At 45.4% G+C, this 12,446-nt stretch overlaps 1 protein-coding gene across 1 annotated transcript in view; it reads right to left on the bottom strand.

Annotated features, from left to right (window-relative positions):
• Positions 1-11,232, bottom strand: part of zfyve26 (zinc finger, FYVE domain containing 26) — a gene marked incomplete at its 5' end in the record, with an annotated part of 62,643 nt that extends 51,411 nt beyond the window's left edge. Inside the window, 9 exons of the mRNA XM_083634175.1 lie at positions 885-1,039; positions 1,137-1,225; positions 1,676-1,840; positions 4,041-4,165; positions 5,432-5,753; positions 9,594-9,743; positions 9,977-10,063; positions 10,609-10,684; positions 11,042-11,232. Of these exons, the coding sequence (XP_083490301.1) occupies positions 885-1,039; positions 1,137-1,225; positions 1,676-1,840; positions 4,041-4,165; positions 5,432-5,753; positions 9,594-9,743; positions 9,977-10,063; positions 10,609-10,684; positions 11,042-11,232 (1,360 nt within the window). The remainder of the gene's footprint in view (positions 1-884; positions 1,040-1,136; positions 1,226-1,675; positions 1,841-4,040; positions 4,166-5,431; positions 5,754-9,593; positions 9,744-9,976; positions 10,064-10,608; positions 10,685-11,041) is intronic.
• Positions 11,233-12,446: the final 1,214 nt, after the last annotated feature.

The raw sequence follows: 12,446 nt of genomic DNA, 5'->3' as shown, positions 1-12,446 counted from the left end.
ACGCTCAGAATTGCCACAGTTGGATTTGTCCCTATCCAGCGTCCCCCTGCAGTCTCCTCCAAGCCACACCCCCAAACGCGTCGTTTGCCCAGAGAGGAATCTGGAGAGAATATCGACGTCACTAGCTTCCTCCTGCATACTGCGCGGGTCCCTCTCACACAAGCTACCTGCACCATTTAGTCTATAGCCACAAAATTAACACTTCTAGCTGGAGCGACGCCAACTGTACGTGATCCAGCAACTGCAGAGGTGCATTCGGTAAGTCTAGGCATTTTGAGATGTCCTCTTTAGGTAGTAACCGTTAAGTTAACGATAACTCGCAACCTAGCGTGCTGGTCCACAGACGCTAATCTGATTGGCTCTCCCTCAGCGGCCAATGGGAACTGTTAGTTCTGAATATATTATAGAAACAGGCCGTTCTTGGGAAGCGACCAGATGAGGAAGTGAGAACTCCGTCACAACAAACGGGTTTGCTATATTTTCGACAGATTAATCCAGAATCATGTTTTATGGACCAGAGACACACGTTTTTAAGAGGTTACAGCTGCACGAATTGGGACCTTTAACAACCACAAAGCACCAAATGCTGGCAAAACTGTTTTTGGCTGATAAATTAATAAGTGCCACTCCCCACACTGACCAGTAACTTTTCAAGATAATAACATTTAAATGCCTCAGTTATTTCTCTGCTCCCAGGATGATTAACAGGCCTAATGTTAGTTGAAAGTACCTAACTCACACAGTATCTGATTCTACACAAAATAACATTAAAATGGGTACGGTGTCACATATTTCTATGAAACATGTACATTCATTATTCTGGCATGTGAGCCAGAAAGTAATTTCAGACACACAGCAACACAGTGGATGAGGCAGAAGCTGACCGCTTCCTGGTGAGTTTGGCAGTTGTTGTTGAAGGAGATCCAGCACCCTGCGCTCTTCAAACCGAGCCAGAGGGGTCAGAGAGTGGAGAATATACAGAGCCGAGTGAGTGTCCAGAGTGTGAAGCTGTGACAGCAATGCCTCCATGGAAATCCCTCTAGACACAGGCACAGAAAGAAAATCCTGATTCGTATTGTATGGACACAGATGGAATCAAATGCTGAACAAACATCAAAAACATCTACTGTACTTACGAATTGTTGTTTTTAGACCACTCAAGTATTCCAAGCTGAGAGGACAAAAGATTGGCAAATTCCTGCAGAACAGAGTCATTGGCTGGTGCCTAAAAGGATGGCAAAGGATATAACAGAAAAGAATAAAGACATTAACTAAGGTGTGCTGATCTGAGAGCAGCTTTCCTCATAAGTAACACCGAAGTTTAATACTCACGACACGAGATATGTGATTAATGATTCAATACAACCACAATACAAAGTAATAATAAATAAAAGTTCAGTGATAAAGTATGACGGAGATTTGCAGAGTTATGTTTATTTCTAAACCACAGGTCTTTCTAGTGATGGTATTGGCGTGCTAGAAAGTAAACAAGAGAGGAGGGGAGGGGAGAGGAGAGGAGAGGAGGGAGAGGAGAGGAGAGGAGAGGAGGGAGGGGGGAGAGGAGAGGAGAGGAGAGGAGAGGAGAGGAGAGGAGAGGAGAGGAGAGGAGAGGAGAGGAGAGGAGAGGAGAGGAGAGGAGAGGAGATTGAAGCTGTGGACTGGTTTCAGCTCTGACCTGCTCGTGGTGAAGGATGCGGAGCAGTGTTTGGGCTGAGCTCAGACTGTGACAGTGAGTCCAGCTCAGGAGCAACACGAGACGACACAAGGGCTGGAATTCCAGCTTCAGCAGGTCTTTCAGCCGAGAAAACTCCTCATGTTTGATCAAGTCTAGTGCAGTGACCTAAGGGAAGGAAGCCAGACCTGTCAAGTCAAATTGTCTTTAAAGAGGACATGAAACATGTGATCGTATGACTCTAGCTCATTTTCATTTAACCTCAGACAAGACTGCTTTCAAGTCTGAAATGTATCTAAATTTGCTAGAAAGATGAACAACATTTCAGCTTTTCACCAACTAGGGCGCTGCTAGTTGATGTCACTAGGTTGACAGTACAGTACAGTACAGTACAGTAGAGTACAGGCTAGTTCAGTGTTGGTAGTAAGGATTTTACATATACTGTTGTGTTTCTGACTTGGGTTGTGGTTGTTTTGATTCATCAAAAGGTTCAAAATCCTTACTACTGTACAATACAATCGACTTAGTGACATCTAGCAGCTCCCTAGTTGGCGAAAAGCTGAAATGTTGTTCATCTTTCTAGCAAATCTAGGTAAATTTCAGATTTGAAAGCAGAGTCCTGACTCTTGTCTGAGGTGAAATGCAAATGAACTAGAGTCTTATGATCTAATGTTTCATTTCCTCATTAAAGCAGCTACGAGCAAGATTTTCGATTGTTATTAACTCATTGAGTGCCAGCCACTTTTGGAGAACGGACGCTCCCAGTGCCAGAGTTTCAGAGCGTTTTCAGTGATTTCTCGAGGCCCACAGAATATTGTGTGATATTACTATGTAAAGTAACATACCGTACTATGTTTTCAGCAAAAACAGGCGTTTCAAATTAGAAGGTGAGTTATTCAGCCTTTTGTGAAATGAAGCATTTCAAGCACATTCACTGAGTCTGAAGCTAATATTTTCTGATGTAGTGACGTGGTGTAGTTGTGTGGTGCCCTGCGTGCCCCACCCCCCTCTCCCCCCCCTCAGCTGCAAACTCCTCCCCACACTAACACACAGCCTCACGCACCCAGCGTCTATTTTCGGAGTGCTCCGTTTTTGTGCGCCGACTCATAGCGCGACACGGAAAAGCCAAACCGGACTGCTGAGAATGGTTTGGCCCTTCGGCGTCGGGTGCTGCTTTTCTGGCGGCTAATCGTGTGGAGAAACTATACAGCAGAGACAGAGGGGCTGAGTTGTGGGCGCGGATTGACTGCTGTTCGCAGCCAACGTCAGCTCCAGCCAGAGCAATCTATATGGCTCTGGCTGCAGCATGAGCGGTTTCCCTTTCATCACGGGGCTTTTTCCTGCTGTTTTCCTGACCTTTCTCTAATCTGGAGAGCACTGTCGCCACCTAATGAGTCTGTAAAATAGGTTATACACCTTCAATAGCTACAATATTTGTACAGGAGATGCCTGAGGCTTTGATCCACGTCCCACCGTCAAAAAACGCATTTGACGCCGATCGACGTCATTGGCACTGAACGTTACTATTTACTTTGACGCCGATCGACGTCATTGGCACTCAATGAGTTAAACAGTCTAAATTTAATATCAATGCATCACATCTTACCTCTAATAGTAGACGAGACCAACGTTAGTTAGGTTAGTTAGTCTCTCTGTGGCCAGGACAGATCAGGAAGTGAAATTAAACGGTTTGCAGCAGCCACTTCGGCCATAACCACAAAATAACTCCCAAAAAACCTGTTAGAATATAACGAGAGATGTTCGCGAGAGTATGCATGGCGTTCTACTTGTTTATGGTATGTTGCTAGGCAGCGCGAACGGGCTAAGGCAGGCAGCTGCGTTTCACTTCCGGGTTTAACCGGTCCGGCGGTAAGGAGAGAGAGAGAGAGCCCCCTGTTGACGCGAGTTTAGACAGACACAGACTTAAGAGAGCAATCTCCGATTCACACGGCTTTGGTCTCAGCTACTATTATAGGTAAGATGTGATGCATCAATATTGTAATTATACTGTTTAATAACAATCGAAAATCTTGCTCGTAGCTGCTTTAAGGTTGTTATTCTACAAAAGTATGCTGCAATATTTTTCTGTTATTTCATTACTTTTGAAGAATGAGTTCCAAAGATCAAGGAAAAAACAATCGTATGGTATCAAATTGCTGGACAGAGTCACGCTCTTATACATATACTGTATTTAGCAGCTACAATCATGAAACATGTAGATACTGAAAGATGACTCTACACTTAATTTGTTCCTTATAATTCTCATAAGGAATCTAAATCCAATTACAAAGAGATGATTCTTGGTACACTACACTTGAACTATATTCCCATTTTCCCATTGGCCACACTTGCATGAACATGCACTTACCAAGACCTGCTCAAGGAAGTGCTTTCCACTACTAAGGCACTCAAAATAGATGGTCTTCCAAGCAGATGGACGATCACTGTGGCAACATAAGCTGAGGGCTAGTTTCTCTGCTTCAGGGAGCTCCACTAACAATGGGTCCAAAAGAAAAAGACAAAAAAAAGAGTTAAAAAAGACATTAGAGAGATTATGGGGACAATCAGGAGGAAACTTGAGCCCAACATTAAATGATGTGCCGAATTCCATTTCCAATCTTTTAAAAACACATTGCAAAAAACCATTAAACACATTGGGTTGGAATAAAGATCAATGTCATCGCCATACACCTGCTAAAACATGAACCAAACATGAATCAACAACATCCTCACTACAATGTGTAATACCACATTAACACCAAATATAAATATCTAAATATGGCTAACACTGCTTCAGGAAACGAAACACGAAGTGAAAAACGACCGGCACACACAAATGTGCTTATTATCAGTGAGAACTGCCCAAGCGTTGGCAGCCACAGTAGCAGAAGTGTGACAAAAAGAAGAAGAGGTACCGTCAGTGTTGGGTGGAAAGCTCTAACAGTCTCAAAGGACTTCCCTCTCCTACCGCTATGATGACTAGAATTATGTCAAATCACTATTGAAAACAAAATCCCACCTGAGCACATGAGTTCAAAAACAACGTATACTATCAGCCCTTCTTATGAAGCAGTCTGTCCATATTGATTAACATGAAGAGTAGTTTACCAATTACTTCACACAGGCTAACTGGAATTTATCTTTCCTCATACCTAACCTTCCCCTTCCCTACATGTAGTACAAAAATCTATTATATTTGATGTATTTGATTTGACTTTGAGGAAAGAGACAAACCCAGAGTAACCCCGGCTATTGCCCATACTCCAGTTAAGGTTTTATTCAGGCTTAAGCTTTTTACATGCAGCTTCGATAACCTGGAATTGAGTTTCCCTGTTGCCATGAAGGAACCAGATTCATGATCACCTGTGGTGTCCCTCCTACAGAAAAAAAGTATCCTCCTGCAGAATTTTTTTTATCCGCCAGCTAAAAAGCATGAAAAATGTTCAGCCTCTTTGACTGAGCTGTAGGTTATTTCTAATACCGGAGAAATCTTGAAATACACAAAGATAGCCCGCTGCCCGCAATTTGTTTCTTCTTATTCTATTACCTTCTTCCCTCTGCGTGCTTATACAGGGGAAATCCCAAAAGTAATCTTCACAGCAAGTACTAAACTTTTCAGTTTTGTTTAGTAAACCATTTAATATGGGAGTAAGCCTGTCATCTACACTGTTTCTCATAAACAGTGTACATGCGTCGACCCAAAGCCGGGGTATTTGAGTAAACGGGTTGACATCAGAGCTGAAGACACTGTGAGCCTACCTTGTGTGTGGGGCGCACTCCTCAGCAGGTGGTCTCTTTGGAGCCTCAGGGCGGTGGAGCAGTAGGTGGAGACGAGCGCGTGGCCCTGCGGGCGGAGCAGCGAGCTCAGGACCCTCTCCTCTTTCAGGGGGCCCTCTCTGGCTGCCCACAGCGCCTCGCACAGAGCCTCAAACTGCCCCCCGCCTCTCTCACAGCCCCAGGGCATCACAGCCAACACACTGTATACCTCCTCCACCTTCTCCGGGTTCCTCTCCACCTTCCCCACTTCCTCCATCAGGTAGCGGATGAATGTGTGCTGCAGGGCGCGGTCCGCTGATTGGCCCTGAAGGAGACAGGGGGAAAAACATGGAAAATACAGCATCATGCTTGTGTTCTAAAATGAGCAATCTCTTGACTACATTATAATGACATTATATGATTGATGAGAATTATACTCTGTAACTACAGTATGAACATATATACTCTTTTTATAACATTCTTTTTATTTTTTATTTTACACATTCAAACGCATGTACAGTATAAAGGTTTTTAGGTGTTCAAAATAACCCAGTGTAATATTCTCAAGACCTAAATTTAAAAAAAATCTGTTTATATATTTTTTAGATTTTTTCGGTTTTCAAAGTCTGAGATTGTGGGCCTCTCTCCAGACAAAGCTTGGAAAAAGGAGCCTCCCTCGCTCAAGTCCTGGATGCCTATGGGATCATGATTATGTTGTTTGATCCGATAGACACTCAATAATTGAGCCAAGATAGCCTGATATTGCTGTATGACATACTTCAGACTATACCAATTACATAAAAAGGTCTGTCTGAAGGCATTTATTTATATATATATATTTAACTAATGTACAGTAATATTTTTTCACTTCCATTCACTGAGCCTCCCCTGAAACAGCTTGAAGCTCCCTGGGGAGGCCCACCTCCCACTTTGAAAACCTCTGCTACAGTATATGCTACTACTTTCTTTATATAGACCTCCAAATGATTATGACATATTTAAACATTAAACTGATGTGCAAGCTGGCCAATGAAACTGAGCATAGCCCAGTGAAGCTATGTTTCACTTCTGAAAATGTGTTGCACTACCTGTAAGAACTGTGCTAAAGCCTGGGCCAGTCTGGGCCTCTTCTTCACTACCTGTAAGAACTGTGCTAAAGCCTGGGACAGTCTGGCCTTCTTCTACCTGTAAGAACTGTGCTAAAGCCTGGGCCAGTCTGGCCTTCTTCTACCTGTAAGAACTGTGCTAAAGCCTGGGCCAGTCTGGCCTTCTTCTACCTGTAAGAACTGTGCTAAAGCCTGGGCCAGTCTGGGCCTCTTCTTCACTACCTGTAAGAACTGTGCTAAAGCCTGGGCCTCTTCTTCACTACCTGTAAGAACTGTGCTAAAGCCTGGGCCAGTCTGGGCCTCTTCTTCACTACCTGTAAGAACTGTGCTAAAGCCTGGGCCAGTCTGGGCCTCTTCTTCACTACCTGTAAGAACTGTGCTAACACCTGGGCCAGTCTGGGCCTCTTCTTCACTACCTGTAAGAACTGCGCTAAAGCCTGGGCCAGTCTGGGCCTCTTCTTCACTACCTGTAAGAACTGTGCTAAAGCCTGGGCTAGTCTGGGCGTCTTCTTCACTACCTGTAAGAACTGTGCTAACGCCTGGGCCAGTCTGGGCCTCTTCTTCACTACCTGTAAGAACTGTGCTAAAGCCTGGGCCAGTCTGGGCCTCTTCTTCACTACCTGTAAGAAATGTGCTAAAGCCTGGGCCAGTCTGGGCCTCTTCTTCACTACCTGTAAGAACTGCGCTAAAGCCTGGGCCAGTCTGGGCCTCTTCTTCACTACCTGTAAGAACTGTGCTAAAGCCTGGGTCAGTCTGGGCGTCTTCTTCACTACCTGTAAGAACTGTGCTAACGCCTGGGCCAGTCTGGGCCTCTTCTTCACTACCTGTAAGAACTGTGCTAAAGCCTGGGCCAGTCTGGGCCTCTTCTTCACTACCTGTAAGAACTGTGCTAACGCCTGGGCCAGTCTGGGCCTCTTCTTCGCTACCTGTAAGAACTGTGCTAACGCCTGGGCCAGTCTGGGCCTCTTCTACCTGTAAGAACTGTGCTAAAGCCTGGGCCAGTCTGGCCTTCTTCTACCTGTAAGAACTGTGCTAAAGCCTGGGCCAGTCTGGGCCTCTTCTTCACTACCTGTAAGAACTGTGCTAATGCCTGGGCCAGTCTGGGCCTCTTCTACCTGTAAGAACTGTGCTAAAGCCTGGGCCAGTCTGGCCTTCTTCTACCTGTAAGAACTGTGCTAAAGCCTGGGTCAGTCTGGGCCTCTTCTTCACTACCTGTAAGAACTGTGCTAAAGCCTGGGCCAGTCTGTGCCTCTTCTTCACTACCTGTAAGAACTGTGCTAAAGCCTGGGCCAGTCTGGGCGTCTTCTTCACTACCTGTAAGAACTGTGCTAAAGCCTGGGCCAGTCTGGGCCTCTTCTTCACTACCTGTAAGAACTGTGCTAAAGCCTGGGCCTCTTCTTCACTACCTGTAAGAACTGTGCTAAAGCCTGGGCCAGTCTGGGCCTCTTCTTCACTACCTGTAAGAACTGTGCTAAAGCCTGGGCCAGTCTGGGCCTCTTCTTCACTACCTGTAAGAACTGTGCTAACACCTGGGCCAGTCTGGGCCTCTTCTTCACTACCTGTAAGAACTGCGCTAAAGCCTGGGCCAGTCTGGGCCTCTTCTTCACTACCTGTAAGAACTGTGCTAAAGCCTGGGCTAGTCTGGGCGTCTTCTTCACTACCTGTAAGAACTGTGCTAACGCCTGGGCCAGTCTGGGCCTCTTCTTCACTACCTGTAAGAACTGTGCTAAAGCCTGGGCCAGTCTGGGCCTCTTCTTCACTACCTGTAAGAAATGTGCTAAAGCCTGGGCCAGTCTGGGCCTCTTCTTCACTACCTGTAAGAACTGCGCTAAAGCCTGGGCCAGTCTGGGCCTCTTCTTCACTACCTGTAAGAACTGTGCTAAAGCCTGGGTCAGTCTGGGCGTCTTCTTCACTACCTGTAAGAACTGTGCTAACGCCTGGGCCAGTCTGGGCCTCTTCTTCACTACCTGTAAGAACTGTGCTAAAGCCTGGGCCAGTCTGGGCCTCTTCTTCACTACCTGTAAGAACTGTGCTAACGCCTGGGCCAGTCTGGGCCTCTTCTTCGCTACCTGTAAGAACTGTGCTAACGCCTGGGCCAGTCTGGGCCTCTTCTACCTGTAAGAACTGTGCTAAAGCCTGGGCCAGTCTGGCCTTCTTCTACCTGTAAGAACTGTGCTAAAGCCTGGGCCAGTCTGGGCCTCTTCTTCACTACCTGTAAGAACTGTGCTAACGCCTGGGCCAGTCTGGGCCTCTTCTACCTGTAAGAACTGTGCTAAAGCCTGGGCCAGTCTGGCCTTCTTCTACCTGTAAGAACTGTGCTAAAGCCTGGGTCAGTCTGGGCCTCTTCTTCACTACCTGTAAGAACTGTGCTAAAGCCTGGGCCAGTCTGTGCCTCTTCTTCACTACCTGTAAGAACTGTGCTAAAGCCTGGGCCAGTCTGGGCGTCTTCTTCACTACCTGTAAGAACTGTGCTAAAGCCTGGGCCAGTCTGGGCCTCTTCTTCACTACCTGTAAGAACTGTGCTAAAGCCTGTGTCAGTATGGGCCTCTTCTTCACTACCAGTAAGAACTGTGCTAAAGCCTGGGCCAGTCTGGGCCTCTTCTTCACTACCTGTAAGAACTGTGCTAAAGCCTGGGTCAGTCTGGGCCTCTTCTTCACTACCTGTAAGAACTGTGCTAAAGCCTGGGTCAGTCTGGGCCTCTTCTTCACTACCTGTAAGAACTGTGCTAAAGCCTGGGCCAGTCTGGGCCTCTTCTTCACTACATGTAAGAACTGTGCTAAAGCCTGGGCTAGTCTGGGCCTCTTCTTCACTACCTGTAAGAACTGTGCTAAAGCCTGGGCCAGTCTGGGCCTCTTCTACCTGTAAGAACTGTGCTAAAGCCTGGGTCAGTCTGGCCCTCTTCTACCTGTAAGAACTGTGCTAAAGCCTGGGCCAGTCTGGGCCTCTTCTTCACTACCTGTAAGAACTGTGCTAAAGCCTGGGCCAGTCTGGGCCTCTTCTTCACTACCTGTAAGAACTGTGCTAAAGCCTGGGCCAGTCTGGGCCTCTTCTTCACTACCTGTAAGAACTGTGCTAAAGCCTGGGCCAGTCTGGGCCTCTTCTTCTCCAGCAAAGTTCGGAGACAAGACTCAACAGCAGCATCTGTCGTCCCCGAGGCCCCTGGGTGCTTCTGCTCAGACTGGGTGTCCAAGAAGGCCTGGTGCAACTCCTGGTGGAAGAAAATTCACCTCAGTCTTATATTCTGCCTAGTAACACAGTAACACTGTGGAATAAAACAGAACAGATTTGCAGTTATGTAATCATGCTTGGTCGGTCTAAACTTAACTTTATAATCCTATAAAAACGTTAATTCCTTCAGATGTTGAGCACAACACTTTATTGTAATTTTTACCATTATATTATCTATAGAAAATATGATTACAGACTATGGTTAAAAAAAACCTTGAGAACAGTCTCTGGTATGTCCTGTGCCCCCAGCTCTTCCAGCAGCAGCAGGAACTCCAGCTCTCTCCTGATGTTTGGAGAAACCTGCAGAGAGCAGAGATCATCAGGGTCAGATGCTCAGGAGATAACACTGTGTCCTCTGTTCCTCAATGGGAGGTGGTTTGGTTTTATCATCACATGGTCTGTGCTGTCTCAGTGGCCTTTCCACCCCACCAAGGCAAATATTCTGTCAGAAACATTGATTAGTGTCATGAAACAGTCGATCTGGTTCTAGGTAAGGTTTGACCGAAATGGGTTTTTGAACACGGATACAGATACGGATTTTTTTGGACTGAAGTTGCACACAGCAGATGTTTTGTGCCGATATTCTGTAGTGTACAATAAAATGTTTACTTTATGCCAAAAAATTCCAAAACATTGTAAACATTCAAAGATACAAAGTCCCCCCCCCCCCTATGATCAAATCGATATACTGCTAATGCTAATATTTCTAGCTGCATGAATGAAGAACAAATGGCAAAAAAATGATGGTGGGACTAAACATTTTTGGTGGGGTGGCATGCTGTTTAAAAGTGAAGCCTTTGAAGTGAAGTGTTTGTGAGAAACTTAATTCTATAGTAGAGTATTACCTGCTCGGTTGTCCATTTCTCCAAGACTTGAAGCCAAAACCAAGCCAGTTTGTGCGGACTGCCCACAGACTCCCATCTATCAAACCGACAATCACACACACATATTCAGTCCTTAAATTTAGAGCAGACATTTAAAGATATAAGAATTTCCCCCGGCTTTAAATGAGACTTAGGTTGAAACAGTCGTGAAATGAATGGGTTGGTGTGGGGCAGGTGTTGCTGAACAACTTCTAAAGATACAATTATCTTTACTATCAACCATGTAGCAATTTGAAATCATTTAGAACTGGAAAATGTGAAAATATTTGGCATGACATTTTATACTTGTGATAATCACATTTTCTCATGGGTGGTAAGTGAGCTGCCTAGGGGTAAGTAGACAAGGAAAAGCTTGATTTCTTACAAAGCTATCTGCCAAAGCTGGGCGACTCACTTTAAAATGTAGGGATGGCAGATGATGGCCTTGACTATGTCCTGTAGCTTTTCGGAGAGTCCTCCAGTTGAGTTGACCAGCTGTGGCACACAGGCGCTGGCCAGCTCCCACTCCCCATGCTGCAGGCACTGTTTGAAATACTCAAACAGGTCCTGCAGGGATGTCTCAGCCTCGCAGCCAAAGGGATGCATGGTCACTTCACTGTGACACTCTTCCACTCACTGCCTGCTCACGACAGGAGCAGCTTCACCACCAGGCAGTTCAGCACCCTTGAGCTTCCCTCACCTGGAACAGAAAACAACAACAATGCTATGGTTTAACAAAACAACATGGTACATGATAGACAATATAATTGGACCTACATGTTAAGTAAAAACTAAAAATCACTTGTTCCCAGTGTTTTTGATGACACCTAAGCCCATGGCACACCAATCAAACATTCTACAACAAACACAGACAAACAGATGTTTGTTTGGTGTGCCATGGCTGTCTGTCCTTGTTTGGAGAGGTTTGGTCAGATTCGACATGTTCAATCCATGTTTGTATGCGTGGTTTAGCCCATGGCACACCAATCATAATGTGTATAGTGAACCATGGGCTTTAGCCACATAAAAAGCGTAAAGTAAACAAATCACGCTGAGTCAGGAAGTTGCAACATAAATCAAAACAACTCTCCATGGCCAGTCAACCTGGCTAAATAAACATATTTTAAAATCCTCCTTCCTTCGATCCCTTCTGCGTGTCTTTTCCCCAATATCAGATTTGACAGCTAGCCTGCTGCCACTATTAGCTAGCTGTCAACCGAAAAAGATTGCTCGCTATTAAACTGGCCTACGTGTAAAGTGTTTACAGATTCCGCAAAATAACTTACTCATTTCTATGTGGGATGATGCCCGAAAATGGAGCTTAACGCTAGGTAACGTTACACTTGCGCTTCCCTCCTCTCTCCTCCACTCTCTCGACCAGTTTTGCTAGGCGGCTAGTATGTGCAAGGAGGGTCATGTGACAGAAGAATCAGCTGATTCCCTGGCGCTGGTTGGTTCAAAGCAGATCACTCTGGTTCAAAGGTTGGCACGAGGGGGGCGTTCCAGAACGTCTTTCCTGCTGCTCCCTTCAGGTGCTGTCGGAAATATAGGAATTACACAAACGCATAATGGGTTGTTTTCAAGCCGAATTGACGAGATGATGGGACGTTTATGGTTTTACGTTTCATGTAAAAAAAAAAAAAAAAAAAAAAAAAAAAAAAACATGTTTGTGTGATGTGTGTCATCAACATTGAGTTCATGGTAAAAGTAGCATATAAACAACATAGGGCGCCATAGCCTAGAGAGGATGGAGAAAGAGGTTTGAATTCCCAACAGGGAAAATGTGGCTCTGACAAATCATTTTATAAATAGGACATGAC

Source organism: Poromitra crassiceps (assembly GCF_964638095.1).
Source record: "Poromitra crassiceps genome assembly, chromosome: 3".
Taxonomy (NCBI): domain Eukaryota; kingdom Metazoa; phylum Chordata; class Actinopteri; order Beryciformes; family Melamphaidae; genus Poromitra; species Poromitra crassiceps.
This window is presented reverse-complemented; position numbering and strand designations above follow the sequence as displayed.